The sequence below is a fragment of the Adelges cooleyi genome, unplaced genomic scaffold (assembly GCF_023614345.1).
Source record: "Adelges cooleyi isolate 19-005CV unplaced genomic scaffold, UGA_ACOO_1.1 ACOO_flye_CR_arks_rails_tigmint_CR_PRNA_247, whole genome shotgun sequence".
NCBI lineage: Eukaryota > Metazoa > Arthropoda > Insecta > Hemiptera > Adelgidae > Adelges > Adelges cooleyi.
Genome location: NW_026095912.1, coordinates 1,204,455 through 1,224,313, shown reverse-complemented (window position 1 = coordinate 1,224,313; position 19,859 = coordinate 1,204,455). Strand labels below are relative to the sequence as shown.

General features: G+C 26.7%; 3 protein-coding genes across 3 annotated transcripts; all 3 read left to right on the top strand.

Annotated features, from left to right (window-relative positions):
* The first annotated feature begins 409 nt into the window (after window positions 1-409).
* On the top strand, window positions 410-2,555 carry LOC126836930 (BTB/POZ domain-containing protein 9-like). Its single transcript, XM_050570649.1, has 8 exons — window positions 410-529; window positions 605-773; window positions 952-1,081; window positions 1,350-1,582; window positions 1,656-1,854; window positions 2,114-2,300; window positions 2,360-2,446; window positions 2,518-2,555. Exons 1-8 carry the CDS (start codon window positions 410-412, stop codon window positions 2,527-2,529), a joined length of 1,137 nt encoding a protein of 378 aa, XP_050426606.1. The 3' UTR covers window positions 2,530-2,555.
* A 1,522-nt stretch (window positions 2,556-4,077) lies between these two features.
* On the top strand, window positions 4,078-10,102 carry LOC126836879 (uncharacterized). Its single transcript, XM_050570552.1, has 10 exons — window positions 4,078-4,102; window positions 5,190-5,216; window positions 5,365-5,391; window positions 5,823-5,876; window positions 7,254-7,329; window positions 7,532-7,584; window positions 7,877-7,933; window positions 8,703-8,778; window positions 8,957-9,018; window positions 9,909-10,102. Exons 2-10 carry the CDS (start codon window positions 5,190-5,192, stop codon window positions 10,014-10,016), a joined length of 540 nt encoding a protein of 179 aa, XP_050426509.1. The 5' UTR covers window positions 4,078-4,102; the 3' UTR covers window positions 10,017-10,102.
* Window positions 10,103-13,860: 3,758 nt separating this feature from the next.
* Window positions 13,861-19,468, top strand: LOC126836859 (uncharacterized). Its single transcript, XM_050570517.1, has 8 exons — window positions 13,861-14,032; window positions 14,188-14,223; window positions 16,830-16,922; window positions 17,528-17,558; window positions 17,724-17,785; window positions 18,738-18,813; window positions 19,000-19,035; window positions 19,211-19,468. Exons 1-8 carry the CDS (start codon window positions 13,940-13,942, stop codon window positions 19,282-19,284), a joined length of 501 nt encoding a protein of 166 aa, XP_050426474.1. The 5' UTR covers window positions 13,861-13,939; the 3' UTR covers window positions 19,285-19,468.
* Window positions 19,469-19,859: the final 391 nt, after the last annotated feature.

The following is a 19,859-nucleotide window of genomic DNA, read 5'->3' as shown; positions in this document are numbered from 1 at the left end:
AATTTCTAGAAGGTTATTGTTCGGAGGTTTTCAAGAGACCGATAAGATTAAAGTCGACATTAATGATACACCATTAGCGTCATTAAAAATAATTCTCGAGTATATTTATACTGGCCATTTGAATTCAAGTGATCTAAAGGTGACGTATATTCTTAACGTTATTCAAATAGCATATACCCAACTTTTTAAAAACCGTGCGATCGTTTAGGTCGATCAGTTGTGTTTTATTAGTTAATTTGGGAAAGATGTTAAATTAGAAAACGATTAATGAAAGATGTATTTTTAGGATAATGTCATTGTGGAATTATTGAATCTCTCGAATTTATATGAACTCTCAAGCTTACAGTACACACTGTCCCAGTATTTAAGCGATAACGTTAATGTGCATAATGTATGTTCTTTGTTTGCTATGTCACGACTTTGTCAGCCCGAAACGTCCGTAGTAAAATCACCCGAATATCTGCTCGACTTTATCGATACTCACGCTTTGGATGTATTTCAACCAGAAAATTTTCGAAATTTGTCAGCCGTAATAATATTTAAATAAAAAAATCTCACATTACTCGTATTTGTTCGCAAGTTGAGGAACAAATTTTATTTTCAGGGTGCTCTTCGAGAAATTCTTACTCGTGACTCGTTTTATGCTAACGAATTGGATATATTCCGTGTGGTTTATCGCTGGATCACAGAGAGCCAAGACTGCTTAGATTCTGATGCCATCGACCAGGTTTTATCTGCTGTTAGATATTCGTTGATGAGTGATGAAGAACTCAGCGAGGTCAGCGTAACATCACAGCAGATACAATATCGAATATAATATCGGATGCCAGGTTGTTACGAAACACGGTGTCACCACATGACCAGCGGCTTCGAGTACAGCACAGTATGCTTGTTGCACACATACTTTATTATTCATCAAACTATTTTGGTTTTAAAAGTTTTAATTTTTAGACGTGAATCTTATTTATGGTTCTCAAGGTGTTCTGGATATCAATGAATTCGACGGCAGTGCTATGATAACTTTGTGTCATTTAACAATTATAAACAAAATTACAATTATGTTCGGGGATAATGATTCAAGGTATGTTTATCAATGCTTTTAATCATGAATGGAAATTTTTGTATGCGTCCAACATAAGAGTTTTGATTTAAATTTCCCTTGATTTATCCCAAATAAGTTTATTCTTATATTTTGTCAATAACTTTTATTTATAAAAAGACACGTTTGTTAGTAGTCATAAATAATTTATATAATGATTTATTAAATAATTCAGCAATAATTAACTTTTTTTATTTTATTAGTAATAAAAAAATATACAACGGTTCGTTCGATTTGTTTGAATTTTTAGGGATTACAGTTATTACATTGATGTTTCAATTGATGACAACCATTGGGTGCGTGTTGTAGATTATTCAGATTACATTTGTCGTTGTATTCAAGATTTGTGGATTCCTAAGCAGATAGTTAGGTATATTCGAATAGTTGGTACAAAAAATACTGTTAATAAGAAATTCCAATTATTAGAACTATCGTACAATACTGAAAGATTGGACTCAGTGAAAATCAAAAATGGAATCGTGGGTAAGATTGCAAAATAATAATATCCAAAAAATTTAATTTTTATTTATCTAGTTGACTTATTTTTATTTCTTAGCTCCCAAGTACAATGTTGCTATAGAATCTATGAATGCAACTGTCATTGAAGGTGAACCACATATATCAAGAAATTTCTTAATTCATTCCTACTATATTGGCAGTAAAGACTTTCGGAATAACAAATATACATGGCATCCTATAGGATTGGGTTGTATTCGGATTCAACTCGCACAACCTTATATACTTAGTTCAATGAGGTAATGGTTTAAAGAACTTGCTTTTCTAAATAACTATTTTGTTTTATATCATCATATTTGTCGAAAAAATTGTGATGTCTTCTTGATAGATTGCCTAAGATACCATTTATATCTGGCCAATTTGTATGCGTTCAGCTGCATAGACTCCTAACTTAAATGTTCATCAGCTCTTTCGTTATTGGCTTTCATATCAGCAACTTTTGTTTTAATATTTTGCTTATATTGATAATAATATTGATATTATTGTCATAATTGATAGAATGCTACTTTGGGACCAGAGTAACCTATTCAACAGTTACACCGTAGAAGTTTCTGCCAATAATCAGGAATGGGTAATGATCATAAACAATTCTAAAAAATGGACACACGGTTGGCAGGTGTTGCATTTTAAACCCAGGCCGATAGCGTTCATTCGTATTACTGGCGTGCGCAATTCAATAGGCTCAGTGAGTAAAAATTAATTTTAAATTGTAATAACTTTTAATATATTGCATTTATATTGCAGTTTTTTCGTTGTGTATATTTTGAGTCTCCCGCTCAAAAACCATTGCGTTTCCCCTACCCAGTCCTTCATGATGTAACAAATTATTGGGTAAGTACATCAAAGTCAATGCATACTATTGTTGGTTTATTAAAACAATTATGGTTTTTACTATCATAAAGACAAAAATGTAACGAAAATTTCTGTTTTCAAGAGGACAACTAAACAGTTATTATCATGTCAGAAGCATCGGGACAAGTTCCAGTCCTTAACCAAATTTCAACTATTAAGATTGTTTTTTTTCCTTCTGCGCTTACTAAAAATGACAGATAATAAATATCTATTTTATTCTACATTCTATACTGTTATACTGTTTGTATTCTCTTAAAATAAACACATGTTGTATTATTTTATGGTTGAAATAAAATTTTAGTGTTTCGCAATGCACTTAACACCGTATAGCTTTTAAGCCATAATAGTTTGGGGAGATAACAGACAAACGGGTCAATCTTCGGACCATGACCTAATTTATTTTAAGCCATAACTTCTTTAGAGGTACGATCGCCTGTTAAGCACTTCAGATTGTATAGTAAATATATTATGTAAAAGACTTGAGGGATATTTATGTTTAAATACGGCTTGGCCATCCATCCTGTCTTTGGGCCCACTAAATTATTTATTGATGATGAGAACGAACTTTGTGTACTGCAGAGGAAAGTTTTTAGAAAAATCTATGGGCCCATAATTCACAATACGGATTTAGAAAATGGCTCATAAAGCCGGAAAAAATATATATATTTTTAATAATAATTTATGTTGCTCATAGTAAATTCATATATTATGCTAGATAAATGTATAGAAAGGATGCGGGGATGCAATAAAGGTTTTACATATTTGTACTGCTCGCTTTGGGTAAAATATTTATTTGTTTTAACCTAAAGACTAAAGAATTATAAAATAAAGTGCTAGACTTGTCGAATAACGATCGTGAAGGGGTAGTTAGATTAAGGATGGGATTAAAAGATTGCATTGTGTTATTGATAAGTTTTAGTAAATTTTACTTGATTGAAAATAAATATTTATAAAACTGTTGATATTTGAATTATATACACAACGTACATATCTTAGAACAACTTCTACGCACAACTGTGACCTCATTTTAAAATCTGTACAAGTTTAAAACAACAAATTATTGCATACATTTTGGTAGCCGTTTCGGTTAGGTTTAGTAAAACACATTTTGTTTTGAATTGTCTTTATGCAAACTTTGGAGATTCTGGTTTTACTTAATAGATCTACGTTATTTCTTTTAAATCCAATTTTAAATTGAAGTTAAAAAAAATATAGTCTTTATGTACTACATTTTAGTTGAAATAATTTCTAAGACTTTTTAAATACTATTCAATAATTTTAAAACGTTCATTATGCATGCAAAACAAGTTTTTGCGTTATGTTTAATCATTTGTTTTTTAATACAAACCGTTTCTACAGGCAAAGACCATCTCACACTCACAAGGAAGCAGTTGGTAATGGATATTTAAGTTACTTTTTTAAATGTATTATTAAAACTCGTATTAAAAAACGGAACTGTAATTATACGCCTACTATATTTTAGTTGAAAACATTATTAATTATAAAAAAATGTATAAAATAATAACAATAAAAAATAATAATAATACAAATTAAAATAGATTTAAAACAAATGTAAATTTTAATGTTTAATACTTTGATTTTAAGGAAATTTGGAACGAAGTATACCATGATGAGGTAATTCATGCTTAATATTTTATCTTGAACAGATCTTAAAGTAGCGCTATTTTGGGTTTAGGAACTTAAAATGTTGTATAAGGACTATTATACTTTAATATAAGATAAAAAATAATTTCCACGGTAAACGATGCCAGATCAATATAAAAACATATCACAATATTGTAACTCATTAATATACTTTTTCACGGCTGTGTCCCACTACATAATACACTAGATGATAATTTAAATTGCAAAGCGAAGCTGATGTTTTTTATTGTCTTTATCTAACTTTAATACCGCTGGACTGGTTTACTTGATCAGCAAGTCCATCAATCAGTAATTACTGTGTCTAGTTTTCGCTTTGGGGAGGGGGTGTACAATTTGGAAATAAATATCACAATATATTGTAAAAATATGAATAGCAATGATCTAATTTACACTAGTGGTTTATTTAATAAAAACATGTATCGTTTTGTTGTTTTGCAAATAGCATTGTTTTTTGCGTCATACTCCAATACAACTGTTTCTAAATAGTTAGAATAACATTTGCAAGACAACGCGCATTGTACGTTATCTGTTATTTTTGCTTTAGTATGAGTTTTAATATGAAAAAAAAAATATTATTTTTCCTTAGTCAACGATGTACATGTTTTTTGGTGTTTTCGAATAAAATAATCTATAGTGTGTTGATCATTTTTGTTGTCATACACATCGAATAGATGTTTAAAAAATCCTTTGTATATTCGAACCTATTAATTATGCCTTTTGGGGTCCAACGCTGCTATTATGAGACAGTGACCAAGTTTGAATTTAAGGTCGATATTCGTTCGGGTTTTACAACAGTACCAACACTTTTTCCTATTAAACAATACTATTGACCCTGTCGTTATCACTGTCACAGTTACTGTGTTTGAATAGGTAGGCCTTGTGTCAAGTTATTAGGGCACTCGCTTGACGGACAGTGCGAACAGTTTTTCGTACCACATGTATCACTCTACATTTAAGTGTAAGGATTTAAAAAATGAAGAAAAAAAATGTATCACGTTAAAAATTAAAATTAATTTAAAACAAGAGTTAATTGTATGTGTACCATTTGGTTTTTAAGATGGACAAACTTAAGGAACTCTGCAAGGTAATCTATATTTAGAATTTGATCTTAAACAGAATATGTAAAAATAGTGCAACTCACATAATAATACATTTTATTTGAAAACATTTTTTTTAAATTAAAATGGATTTAAAACAAATATTATTATTATATTTAATACTTTTTGTTTAAGGATGATGAAGATAAGTTCTTAGCCATGGTAATTCATACAGTATTTTATTTTATGCAGATGTTAAAGAAGCTCAACTGACATAATAATGTATTGTTTTGACCTAGGACTAAAAATCGACGCACATTTGTAGCTTTTCGTTATAGTTCTTGAAACCGGTTTTAAAATATTTTTTTTATTTTTAACCAACTGTAAAGGCCTTTTATATTAATTAAGGGCTGACATTAATAGTTATTTAATCCGGGTTCCTAAATTAAAAATTAATAATATAAATTTACCTAATTTAAAACTGATATAAGAAATACAATTTTTTATATATAAATATACATAAAATTAAATAAATACATTTAAACAAAATTGTTTTAGGTCATAATAATTATTGAGTTTCAAAAATGGCATTAGTAATTTAAATATAATATGATTTAATTTAAATATTTTAAAATATTTAAAAATACTTGTAGAGAGATGAACTATCATCCAAGATAGCTTCCGAAGATCCTGCGGTTATTAGTGAGGTAATTCATTTACAGTATTTTAAATAAAGCAGATGTAAACGTAGCGCAACCCACACAAAAATTGAAAACACTAAGTTTATATCAAAACAATAACTTAACTAATAATTGGATATTGAAATTATATTTATAAATAAGAATTTACTTAAATTTAAACTGACAGGTAACATAAACACAATATTATATTTATTTAAGCAAATATTAAATAAATATATTAAAAAAAAATTGTTTGTAGCTCATAACAATTATTTTAAAAAGGGCATTGATAATTAAAATTTTAAATAAAATAAATATAAAATTCGAGAAGCCTAAATTATGAAATGTATGTGTCACACACTTAAGTTGAACTAAATTTAAATTACAAAAAAAACTTACATTATAAAACATTATCTGGTAAATTTAATAGGGACTTTGTTGAATAGGGCCCACGATTTTCTTTTAAGTCAAAATTTAAAGATGTTTAACATTATTTTAAATTGTTGTAAATTATCGGTTGTTTTTAAAGTAATTGCCTTAAAAAAAATGTGCTACAATTGATTGGTAAATTGTTATACTAGTAAAATTATTTTTTACTTTTTAGTTCACTTTTTTTCATTTTTTTTAGAAATACATGTTTTTAAAAATAATTTTGGGTAGGCATTACACATTTTAAAGTAGATCATTTTCTCAACTAATGAGTAATAAAAAATGGCAACGCTGACTGTAGAATAATAACTGCATACACTATTAGTTGGCTTAATAATTATTAACTTGTTTCATTACACAATAGTGTATAATTCTTAAAACATTTAACACTGCTAATATATAGAGTAATTCCTATATCGTGGGCCACTCAATATGTCATAGGATTTAATAAGAAATTAAATTTGTTTTTTTCATATTGGTTTTATATAATGTGATCTCATTTTTTCACAATTTTCTTTGTTTTTACCCGTCCCGACTATTTTAAAAGTTATAAGAGTGTAAAAGTTAGAATAGGAGGGGAAGTGCGGTTGTAAAGCACGTACAGATAAAAATAATACTACATTACACCTTTCTTCCTGCCCCAAACTTGAAACCTCAATAACTTAAAAAATAGATATCCGAAAATGGTTATCGTTATTACCTAGTCTAGATGTTTTGTACATTTCTCTAAATTTAAAAAGTTAATGAAATTGATATGGGTTAAAATTTTAAATTCAATAGTTGCCATAAAAAAAACTAAGTTTGGAGGAGGGTAAAAACCAAAAAGATTGCGCGAAACTGAGATTACATTGTATAAATCTTATGAGATATTGAATGGTCCATATAGGATAAAAGGATCATCCTGTATGTATTTAAATAAATCGTTAGGGAAAATGTTATATTTAAATAATTAAAAATATATGAATATCATTTTAGATAATGAATAATGTTAATATGCGATTGCGGAATTACAATGACCAGTTAGGTTACGAATCCGAGGGTGAAATCGTATGTAAGTAAAAAGTTACGTTAAAACACAAATTTAGAAAAAAAAAAATTTTTACCATACTTATATTGATTTGTGGTAACTAACACGATTGAAAATATCATAAAGAAAAGCCGCCCTTTGTACGCAACAAACGGTACACGATTTTGTTGTAACCATTATAATTGATTCAACTGTATTTCGGAACTAATCTTAAAACTTTATGCAGTTCGTGGTATGAACCCAGTCTCACCTCAAAAAGATGATCCGTACAAGAAAGAGGTAATTTATATTTAGTATTATACCTTAAACAGATGTGAAAGTAGCCAAACTCACATAATTAAGATGCAAATCAATGTAATTCACTTTAATAATTTCTTACTGTGCTGGTTTGTACTTTGTTTGTTTTGGACTGTACTGGTTTGAACATATAGGTGACATTATAGGTGATTAACTAGTATAATTATTATTTAATAGTATTGAGCTCTTGAAACTATACTGATATAGGTATAAATTATTTCATAAGAAAAATACACTTTTTTAAATACTTCTTAATATTTTAATATCATTTTAGAAAGTAAGTGTTGCGAGCGTCATAGCTGAACTGGAAAAAAATCCGTCCGAGGATGAGGTAATTTATTTTTAGTATTATACCTTAAAAAGATGTAAAAGTAGCCAAACTCACATAATAATGATGCAAACCTATGCACATTATTGGCTTTTGGTCATTGTTCTTGAAACACATTTTGAAATATTTTCTGTTTTATTAACCAATATTAACCCCTACCTTGGCGTTATACCTTTAAAGATACGCAATATTGAAATAAATATAACAGTGAAAATATAAAAGATATCTAGATCATCGCTAGATCTATGCTTCGTATAGCAGAATTATTGTTTGTATCAATGTAAAATTAGCTCCACATGGCAGTGTATCTTTAAAGATACTCCAACCTCACTGTACTGGCTATTTAATTGTTAAATTTGAATGCAATTTATTGTCACAAATATTAAAAATATAGAACTAAATTAAATATTTAAAATATTATAAAAAAATTAAAAAAGTTTACGTTTTATTGAATACATAATTTGTTTTTAAAGATTATATTAATAAGTCAAGTGTGAAATTGTATTAAAAAGCAAAACGTTAAAATTAATAACATAATGATCTTTTTTAACATTTACCATTTGTTATTATTTAACTAGTTTAAATAACGAATACAATTTGCTATTATTTATTCAATTACTCTAAACACTATTAGCTGGCTTATTGACTAGTATTATTATTGTTTAATAGTATTTAACTCTTGAAACTCAAAACTATAATATATAGGTATAAAAAATGTCATTTAAAATATGATTTTTTTTAAATATTTATAAATATGTTAATACCATTATAGTTGGATAAAATAAATGAGAAGCTAGTGCAATACATCAACGACCTACTCCATAAGATAGAAAAGACTGAAGTTCATGGTTAGTCTAAAAACATATTTCGAAAAAAACTCTTTTTATTACTGTATTTATGTTTATATGTGGTACCAAATACAATTAAAAATATAAATATAAAAAGCGCAGTTTTACGCCATGAATAGTACACGATTTTGTTGTATTTATTAACTGTATTTCGGAACTAATTCAAAACTTTATATAGATAATCCGACTGCCTCAGTCTCAGCTGACACGGCTGCCACAGATGATGACAACCTGGATAAGGTAACTCTTATTTAGTATTTTATCTTAATCAGTTATAAAAATAGCTCAACTCAAATAATTATGTATTTTTTGCCTATGCCTATGAGTTATTAACTAGTATTATTATCATATAGAGTATAATTCTTAAAACTTACAAATATACTGATAATAATAAATATATAAATTATGTCATAAGAAAAATATTTTTATTTAAATACTTCTAAACATTTTAGAAAGGCGTAAATGTTAACAGCCAAGATCTTATCCACGAACCCGTAACAGAAGATAACCCACAGACCAGTAAGTAATTAGTTACGTTCAAAAATAAATTTCGAAAAAACTGTTACCTACTTATACTGTATTTATATTGATTTGTGATACTTAATACAATTGAAAATATCAAAATAAAAAACCGTACTTTGTGGAATTCATCAATATTCGAAACTAATCCAAAACGTTATACAGATCAACAAATGGCCCCAGTCTCAGCTGTTACCGCTGCTATAGATAATACAAACCTGGAAAAGGTAAATTCATGTTTAGTATATTATCATAATCAGATCTAAACTTATCGCGATTTACATGGTAATATGCTGTATTAACCCAGCGATACATTTTTAATAATTAAAAAAAAAAAGTATATGTTCAAAGTTAAAATGGATTTAAAACAAGTGTTACCCAGGGATACAACTTGAAACAGATTTAGAAATATTTTTCTGTTTTATTAACCATTTTCAAAGAGCTTTTATTATTATATAATAAATACAATTTTTTATATTTTATTTAATAAAAACAGCAAATAAACAAATAATAATGTCAATATGTGTTTTCAAAATTCCAAACTTGGCTTTTAGATGGGTAGGCAATACATAATAGGGCTGATTTTTTTTATTAAAAAAATATTTTTCTAGCCTGTTGCTGCAAAAAATGAACAACTCAATGCCCCAGTGAAAAAAAAAATAAGAAATAAAATTTCGAGCCTATTTCATGTGCACAAGAAGGACCACAATAAGGAGTGATCGGATACAGGCATACACAACATTGTTTTGTTAAATCACAAATTAAGAAATGTTGTAACATTTAAATTTCTAATAAAGATATGGTTATTAAGCAATGTAATAGAATTTAAAAAAAATTAATCATTTTCTTTCAAGCAATATTTTTATAATTATTTTTGTTATATAATTATTGAAATATAATTTCTTCTCCTTCACGTAAATTAATAATCTATAATATTATTGAATTTAATCATATGCAAAATAAAAAATTCACACTAAAATTTCAAACCATGTTTTTTTTTTTACTAACTTAGACATGTTTAATTTCATAATTAACGGTTTTTTTAATAAACCGCTTATTAACACGGATATGTTTTTAGGCTGGGGTCATTTTGAAATTCCTGTTACGATTTCGTTTTATTTAATCCTTATTTTGTGTTGGGTTTATATGGGATGTAATGATGAGTTGACCAAATAAAGTACAAATTAAAATTAAATATTTTTTTAAATAAAAACCCAATGAAACAGTTATTAGATTAAAAATGGGATTTAATTATATTGTTGATAAGTTTAAGTAAATGTAACATGTTGAAAAAAATGTATAAATTTATAAAACTGTTGACATTTAAACATACATATTTTAGAACAACTTTTATGCACAACTGTGACCTCAATTTAAAATCTGTACAAATTTAATATAATACGTTTTAGGACGAACATTTTGGTCACAAAACGTCTAGGTTTAATAAGCACATTTTGTTTTAGATTGTCTTTAAGCAAACTTTGTAGATGCTGGTTTTATTTAATAGATCTACGTTATTTCATTTAAATCCAATTTTAAATTGAAGTTAAAAAAAATAGTCTCTATATACATTATTTTAGTTGAAATAATTTTTATGACTTTTTAAATACCATTCAACAGTTTCAAAATGTTCATTATGCATGCAAAACAAGTTTTTGCGTTCTTTTTAATCATTTGTTTTTCAAAACAAACAGTTTCTACTCAATTAAAGGATTTCACGCTAACAAATAAGCAGAAGGTAATCGGTATTCAAGTTATTTAAGCGTACTTTTTAGTTTTTTTAAACTATATTTATTTTCCACTTTTTAGTTCGATGTGCTTTAAAATCGTGTTTTTTAATTCTAGTACATACGTGTCTCTATTACTCGAAAACTTCAGGTAAACCACAATGAATACACGCATGTACGTTCGGTTGCCTATCTCGTTTAGTTACATAGTTACATACAAACATACAAACAGTGTTGGGAATTATCTAGATAATTTTATCTAGATAAATTATCTAGATAAAAAATTGTAATTAACATCTTATCTAGATAAAAAAAAGTAAATCATCTTATTATCTTATTTAGATAAACAAATCGGTTATCTGAGGTAATTAATCTAGATAGAAATTGTAACTATTTTTTAAGGTATTTATTCGTGGGTTTTACAAAAACAGGTTTCGGGATCCGACGAAACGCATAATGTAGTCCTAGCCTAAAAATATTAATATACCTAGGTCCTAATGAATAGTGATTAGTGATATAAGAATATATTATTAATACATTGGGGTTGGCTTGTTAGACAAGTCCAATATTCCATTTTAATCCAATGTATTTTAGTCGATTATACAAAACGTCTTTTACCTATTTTTAATAGGTAGAAGTAGATAAGAGTTATATATGTATTATCGTATAATTTATTATTTATATTCGTAGTTCTCGACTACAGTCCTCAGTTTTTATTTAATGTTGATAATTTTTTCCCAGTACTCTCGAAATAATTACTAGTGCTATATAAAACGTGTTTATAAGAATTTTTACGATAATAATTTCAAGATATTGGTTTAACATTAACCAAAATCCCAACAAAAAAAATGGTCGAAAGTGCAGGTGTTTATTTGAACAGAATGGTTATAAATTATATTTTACAAATATATATACATATCAGGCGAGTCCTGTATCAGTAACTACATATAGGGTAAAGAGTAAAGACTATAAAAGTAAAATAGTAAATAGTAATATAAGTCCAATAAACAATGAGCCGTTTCCAAAAAGTTATTTGTATTTTCAATCAAAATAAAATAACAAAACCTTGTAATAAACATTTTAAACATAATGTGGGCTCTCCGTAGTCCGTAGACCGTATGTGGCCAAAACGATAGTTAAGCCTAAAAAAAGAACAATATGTTTATAGTTTCAACCGATAATGAAATGTCCCGTCATCGATTATCGAGTTTAATAAACTCGTATTTACTTTTTATACCTATTTATACTATTACTGTTGCCTACATAAAAGATGACATAAACAGAGTACATGAAAATAATAAATGACAAATGAACAGAGTAGCCATAAATCACGAAATCTAATATAAGGAAAATTTGCTCTTTGACGTAACTGTCCATTTCTTAGTACCTACGTCTCATTGGTTATTAAATTATTCTGTAATCTGTGAAAATACTTTGTTTCACTCATACATTTTCGTATAACATTTTATGAAGGTTAAAATTTAATTTATCTATTTTTCATCTAGATAAAATTGTATTTATCTTTATCTTTTAGCTAAATAAATGTTAAATGAATAATTTAATATCTTATCTAGATGATATATTACTCAATTGTCCGTTATCTTATCTAGATAACTTTATAGTTATCTTTTCCCAACACTGCATACAAACATACATACAAGTGAAGCTAATATAAGCGAGTTAAAAACATTAGTACATTGGGGACGGAGAGGTCACAGGTTTACAGGAAATTTTAATCTGAAAGTGATAAAATCAATTTCGAATAAACGCTTCGATGCAATTTCGAGCCAGAGATCTAAGTACTGACAAATTTTCAACTTAAAAGTCTTAAAATGACGTAAAAAAAAACTTAAAAATAAAAAACTTGCATTCCCCCCCCCCTCATTTTTAGGGGAATGGAAAATGGGTATAATAAGGATATGGTTATTAAACAACGATTTAAATGTATTAAAATGTTAAAAGAAGACAATATTTTCAAGCAATAATTTTGTTGTATCATTTATTTCATTTCCTTAATATAATTATTGTTATTATAACTTATTTAAATATTATATCTCACTTCTTTACATATTTATCTTTAATGTTAACATGGGTTTTTATAATAATGAATAATTGCATTATGCTTGTTTAGTATTGTGCTAGTTACTTTGTACATTTTTTGATCAGTGACTGGGGAAAAAAACAATAGTGGGATTTATGATTTGTATATTAACTTCCCAAATAACTGACAAGATACATAATTGTTATTGTTTGTAGAATATCTCTTTATCGAATTAGAAAAGTTTTATTTTGTCAAATTGTACAAGATAGGAATAATAATAATAGGTTATATTTTATACAACCAAATTTATTTCAATATTATTTAATAGTTTTAAAATGCTTGATTTATTGCGATTCATTAGAGTAGGTAAATTTTAATGTGAATGTACCAAATAGATTTTTGTTATATTTATTGTTAAAATATTGTTCATACGTTTTAATAATAACACAAACGTCAAAACAATTGCTAAACATGTGCAATAAAGATCATGAAGGGGTAGATAGATTAAAGATAGGATTTAGAGGCTACTACATGTTATTGATGGGTTTTAGTAAATGTTAAAAAATATTTATAATAGTGTAGATATTTGAAATTTGTACACAACATAAGTAAACATTTTAGAACAACATCTAAGTACAATTGCTACCTCATTTGATATACCCACTCGAAGCATTTACGTAGCAAAGATGTTATGTTTGGTAAAACACATTTTGTTTTGGTTTGTCTTAAGCATATTTTGTGTATTTAGGTTTTACTTCACTCGTTCAATACACGTTATTTATTTTCAACGCTTAAACGTGCATTGAGGGTTTAAAAAAATATTTACTACATTTCAGTTAAAATCATTTTTTAAAAAGTTTTGAATAATTAAAAAATGTTTATTATGCATGCAAAACAAGTTTTTGCATTGTGTTTAATAATTTGTTTTTTAAAACAAACAGTTTCTACACTCACAGAGGAGCAGAAGGTAAGCGATATTGTATAATATTATATAATTAATAGTATTATTAAAACATGTAGCCATAACTAAAATTAGAATTATAAACATTTTGTATTTTTTTTTTAAAACTAAAATGGACTTAACACAAGTGTTAATTTTATGTTTCATACTTTGTGTTTAAGAGGTTACAAGCGAGAGAAAATGCAATCAGAGAAGAGGTAATTCATATTTAATAATTGATCTTAAGCAGTTGTAAAATTATCGGTATTTTGTAAGCTAGTTTAGGTTTAAACTAACTTAAGACGTTGTATAAGGAATTTCATATGAGTATTTTATAATTATAAAATTATTTGAATTCATTTTTAATTGTAAGAACATGAACATATGCATATTATGATTAAGTTCCAATTTACATGAGTGTTTTTTTTAATAAACAAGTATCGTTTTGTTGATTTACAAATAACATTATCTTTTGCGTCATACTTTAATACAACTGTTTCTACATAGTCCGTATAACACTTGGTTTAAACGTATATTGTACGTGATAATTTTTTTTTGCTTGTGTCTAAAACTTTAATATGAGATAAAAAAAAAAATTCTTGGTAAACGATATACATATCGTTTGAGGTTTTCGAATAAGTACATTATTCGAGTAAAATTTCCTACGGGGTGTTTTTTTATTGCGGGCCACTGATTTGTTACTTTATCAGTAATAGTTATGTCTAGTTCGCGTATTGGGGGCGATGTAAAATTTGGAAAAATAAAAAGAAACCAACCTTCCAATTAATAAGGACCGCAATTTTTTCATATTTAAAAGTTATGTGCTATAAATTCATGAAAAATGTTTAAGTGATCGAGTTGACATTTTAATCAAAAATATATGACTTAAGTCATACAGAAAAATTTTTCAGCCGAGTCTGCAACCAAGAAAGAGTATTTTCATGCCTCGTTGAAGTACCGAATAAATTTAGAGTAGTGGTGGAATTAACAAGCAGTAACAAGCTAGTATATTAAAACATTAAGTTTCTGGCTAATATTGTAGTGTTTAATATTTGGCTTAAAACAATTCATAGAGAATTTGGGCCCTTAAACTATTTTGAATTTATCATTTAGTTCTAATTGATAGTTGAACATACAACATATCTTTTATCTCCTATATCTTACCCTTAAAAATTTTGGACAACAGTTTTTTTTGAATTGCCAGAAAACTGTTTTTTGAAGATTTTCTATAATTAAACATAAACATAAAATAAATAAACATATCTATAAAAAAAAACTATCAAATCATACCAAAATTTTTATGGAACTTTGTTTACAGTGTTATAGTTTTATAGTTGATTAATAATGTTAACAAAAGTCAGTACAGTGGGATCAGGGCATATTGGAATCAAAGCAAAGTAGGGACGGCATAGGCATAGGCCTATAGGAATTATTATAAATAAAAATGATAAAACCACATTCAAAGAAACGTTTTGATGGTAATTTGTAAACAATGCATCTCATTTTAATACTGTTTTACTGTGTTGGTTTATACTGAGCTTGGTTTGGTCTGTAACTGTTTGAACATACAACCACTAACCATTATTTTAGAAAAAAGTAAGTGTTACTAAGAGCGTTTTGGCTGAACTGAAAGATGATCCGACCAAGGATGAGGTTATTTTATAATTAGTCTTATACCTTAAACAGATGGAAAAGTAGCCAAAATCACATAATCTATGCATATTATTGACTTTTGGTCATGGGTCTTGAAACAAATTTTGAAATATTTTCTGTTTTGTTAACCAATTTTAACCCTTACCTTGGCGTAATATATTTAAAGATACACAAAATTTAAATCAATATTCCAGTGAAAATATAAAAGATATAGACTGTTTTTTTTATGTTCTCTGGAGAGATCATTTTCATTTATCCTAAAAGATACTATGCTTCGTATACCAGAATTATTGTTTGTATCAATGTCAAATTAGCTCCACGTGGCAGTGTATATACAACTATTAAACTAGTCAAATGAGAAGGTGTAACTTTAAAAATACACGCAAAAATTCAAAAAATATTCATTAAAAAAAAAATTGTCAAAAATAAATTCTACAGGTCTTAATTTATAAAAATATTGTTTTTATTTCTATCAAGTTTAGGGTTAAAGATATATTAATAATTTAGGGCTTACAGTAATGGTTATATAAGCCGATTTCCTATAAAAAAAAAAGTATAAAACCTACTACATTTTGGTTAAAAAATATTTAACAGTATAAAAATTAAAATTGTTTAAAACAAGAGTTTATTTGTATTTAAGATAGACGAATTTAAGTAACGCTGCAGTTATAATAATTCCTGTTAACCTGTGATCTCCCCGTCCTCACTATGCTCCGCCTTACCATACTGGTTATTTAATTGTTAAATTTTAATACATTTTATTGGCACAAATATGAAAAATATAGAATTAAATTATATATTTAAAATATTATAAAAAAATTTAAAAAGTTTACGTTTTATTGAACACATAATTTGTTTTTAAAGATTATAATAATAAGATAAGTTTGAAATTGTATTAAAAAGCAAAACATTAAAATTAATAACATACTATTCTTGTTTTAACATTTACCATTTGTTATTATTCAACTAGTTTATATAACAACTACAATTTGCTATTATTGAATTAGTTACATTATTCACTATTAGTTGGCTTATAGGTTATTAACTAGTATTTTTATTATTTAATAGTATTTAAATCTTTAAACTCAAAACTATACTAATGTAGGTATAAAATATGTCATATGAAATATAATAATTTTAAATATTTATAAATATGTTAATATAATTATAGATCATGAAAAGAAATAATCAAGGAAATCTACCCCTCAAAGACAAAATCGAATACATAACAGAGACTATAAATCGTAGCCTTGTCGTCGATAAGGTAACTCGTATATATTATTTTATCTTAATCAGATGTAAAAAAAGCTATACTCAAATAACTATGTGTTTTATAGCCCAATTTAATAAATAGAGAAAATGTATATGATTTAAATTAAAATTTATTTAAAACAAGTGTTAATTTTATGTTTACTTATGATGCTGCGTTCCAGGAAAAAGTAATCCATTAAAAATAGCACAATTCACATAATAATGTATTGTTATGACTAAGGGGTGCAGACCGATGCACATTTTTGGCTTTTGTTCATAGTTCTAGAGAAAGATTTTGAAATATTTGATGTTTTATTAACCAATTTTAAAGTCATTTTATTAATTTAGGGCTGACAGTAATCCGGTTTCCTTCGAAACAAAATTGTAACGCTAACTTTTCCCCAAATTAAAATCATTTTAAAATAATGAGCTATAAAAACTGGCAACGCTGACTGTAAATTAATAGCTGTATGGACTATTAGTTGGCCTATGAGTTATTAACTATTATTATTATCATATAGAGTATAATTCTTTAAACTTAAAACTGTACTGATATTAATAGATATAAATTATGTCATAAGAAAAATATTTTTAATTAAATACTTCTAAACATTTTAGAAAGACGTAACAGATGATAAACCACAGACCAGTAAGTAATTAGCTACGTTCAAAAATAAATTTCGAAAAAACTGTTACCTACTTATACTGTATTTATATTGATTTGTGATACTTAATACAATTGAAAATATCAAAATAAAAAACCGTACTTTGTTGAATTCATTAATATTTGAAACTAATCCAAAACGTAATACAGATCAACCAATGGCCCCAGTCTCAGCTGTTAACGCTGCTACGTACAATACAAACCTGGAAAAGGTAAATTCATGTTTAGTATATTATTATCATAATCAGATCTAAATATAGCGCGATTTACTTGATAATGTGTTGTATTAACCCAGTGATGCATTTTAAATAATAAAGTAAAAACCATGCTTACCTCTGATTTGCGTTGAAGTGTTTCTTTGAAAGTGTTTTTATCACTTTCAATTATAATTATTCCTGTAAAACTGTAACCTCTCCGTCCCCACTTTGCCACTTTACTGTTTTTTTTAAATTAAATAATGGTTTTAACTTAATAGTAGTGTATTAGTAATTACAGTTACATTCAATTAGGTACGCGTTTTAATAATACATTTACAAAAATAACTTGAATACCGATTACCTTCTGCTTTTTTGTAAGCATGAAACTCTTGGTTAGTGTAGAAACTGTCTGTTTTAAGGAGGACGGCTCAATATGCTCCGACCTCACTGTACTGGCTTTTTAATTGTTAAATTTTAAGTCACAAAAAATTACTCGATACACTATTAGGTGGCTTATAGGTGATTAACTAGTAATATTATTATTTAATAGTGTTTAACTCTTGAAACATAAAGCTATACTGATATAGGTATAAACTATTTTTATAAGAAAAATTATATTTTTTAAATAATTCTTAATATTTTAATATCATTTTAGAAAGAAGTAAGTATTAAGAGCCTTTTGGCTGAATTGGAAAAAATCAAAACATTAAAATTAATAACATACTATTCTTGTTTTAACATTTACCATTTGTTATTATTCAACTAGTTTATATAACAACTACAATTTGCTATTATTGAATTAGTTACATTATTCACTATTAGTTGGCTTATAGGTTATTAACTAGTATTATTATTATTTAATAGTATTTAAATCTTTAAACTCAAAACTATACTAATGTAGGTATAAAATATGTCATATGAAATATAATAATTTTAAATATTTATAAATATGTTAATATAATTATAGATCATGAAAAGAAATAATCAGGGAAATCTACCCCTCAAAGACAAAATCGAATACATAATAGAGACTATAAATCGTGGTTAGTAATAAGTTTAAACACAAATTTCGAAAAAACTTTTTATTACCATATTTATATTAATATGTGGTACCAAATACAATTAAAAATATATAAAAAAAAACGCTATTTTACGCCACGAATGGTACACGATTTTGTTGTATTGATTAACTATACTATATTTCGGAACTAATTCAAAACTTTATACAGATTTATTAGGTAACCAATCAAAAACTGATGTCCATGGTAAGTAATAAGTTACGTTTAAACACAAATTTCGACAGATACTTATACCATATTTATATTAATTTGTGGTATCTAGTACAATTGTGCCCTTGTACGCAATTAATGATACACGATTTTGTTGTGTTCATTAAAATTGTTTTAACTGTCATTGGAACTAATTCAAAACTTTATATAGATCATGCGACTGCCTCAGTCTCAGCTGACACCGCTGCCACAGATGATGCCAAGAAGGACCACAATAAGGAGTGATCGGATACAGGCATACACAACATTGTTTTGTTAAATCACAAATTAAGAAATGTTGTAACATTTAAATTACTAATAAAGATATGGTTATTAAGCAATGTAATAGAATTAAAAAAAAATTAATCATTTTCTTTCAAGCAATATTTTTATAATTATTTTTGTTATATAATTATTGAAATATAATTTCTTCTCCTTCACGTAAATTAATAATCTATAATATTATTGAATTTATTCATATGCAAAATAAAAAATTCACACTAAAATTGCAAACCATGTTTTTTTTTTTTACTAACTTAGACATGTTTAATTTCATAATTAACGGTTTTTTTAATAAACCGCTTATTAACACGGATATGTTATTAGGCTGGGGTCATTTTGAAATTCCTGTTACGATTTCGTTATATTTAATCCTTATTTTGTGTTGGGTTTATATGGGATGTAATGATGAGTTGACCAAATAAAGTACAAATTAAAATTAAATATTTTTTTAAATAAAAACCCAATGAAACAGTTATTAGATTAAAAATGGGATTTAATTATATTGTTGATAAGTTTGAGTAAATGTAACTTGTTGAAAA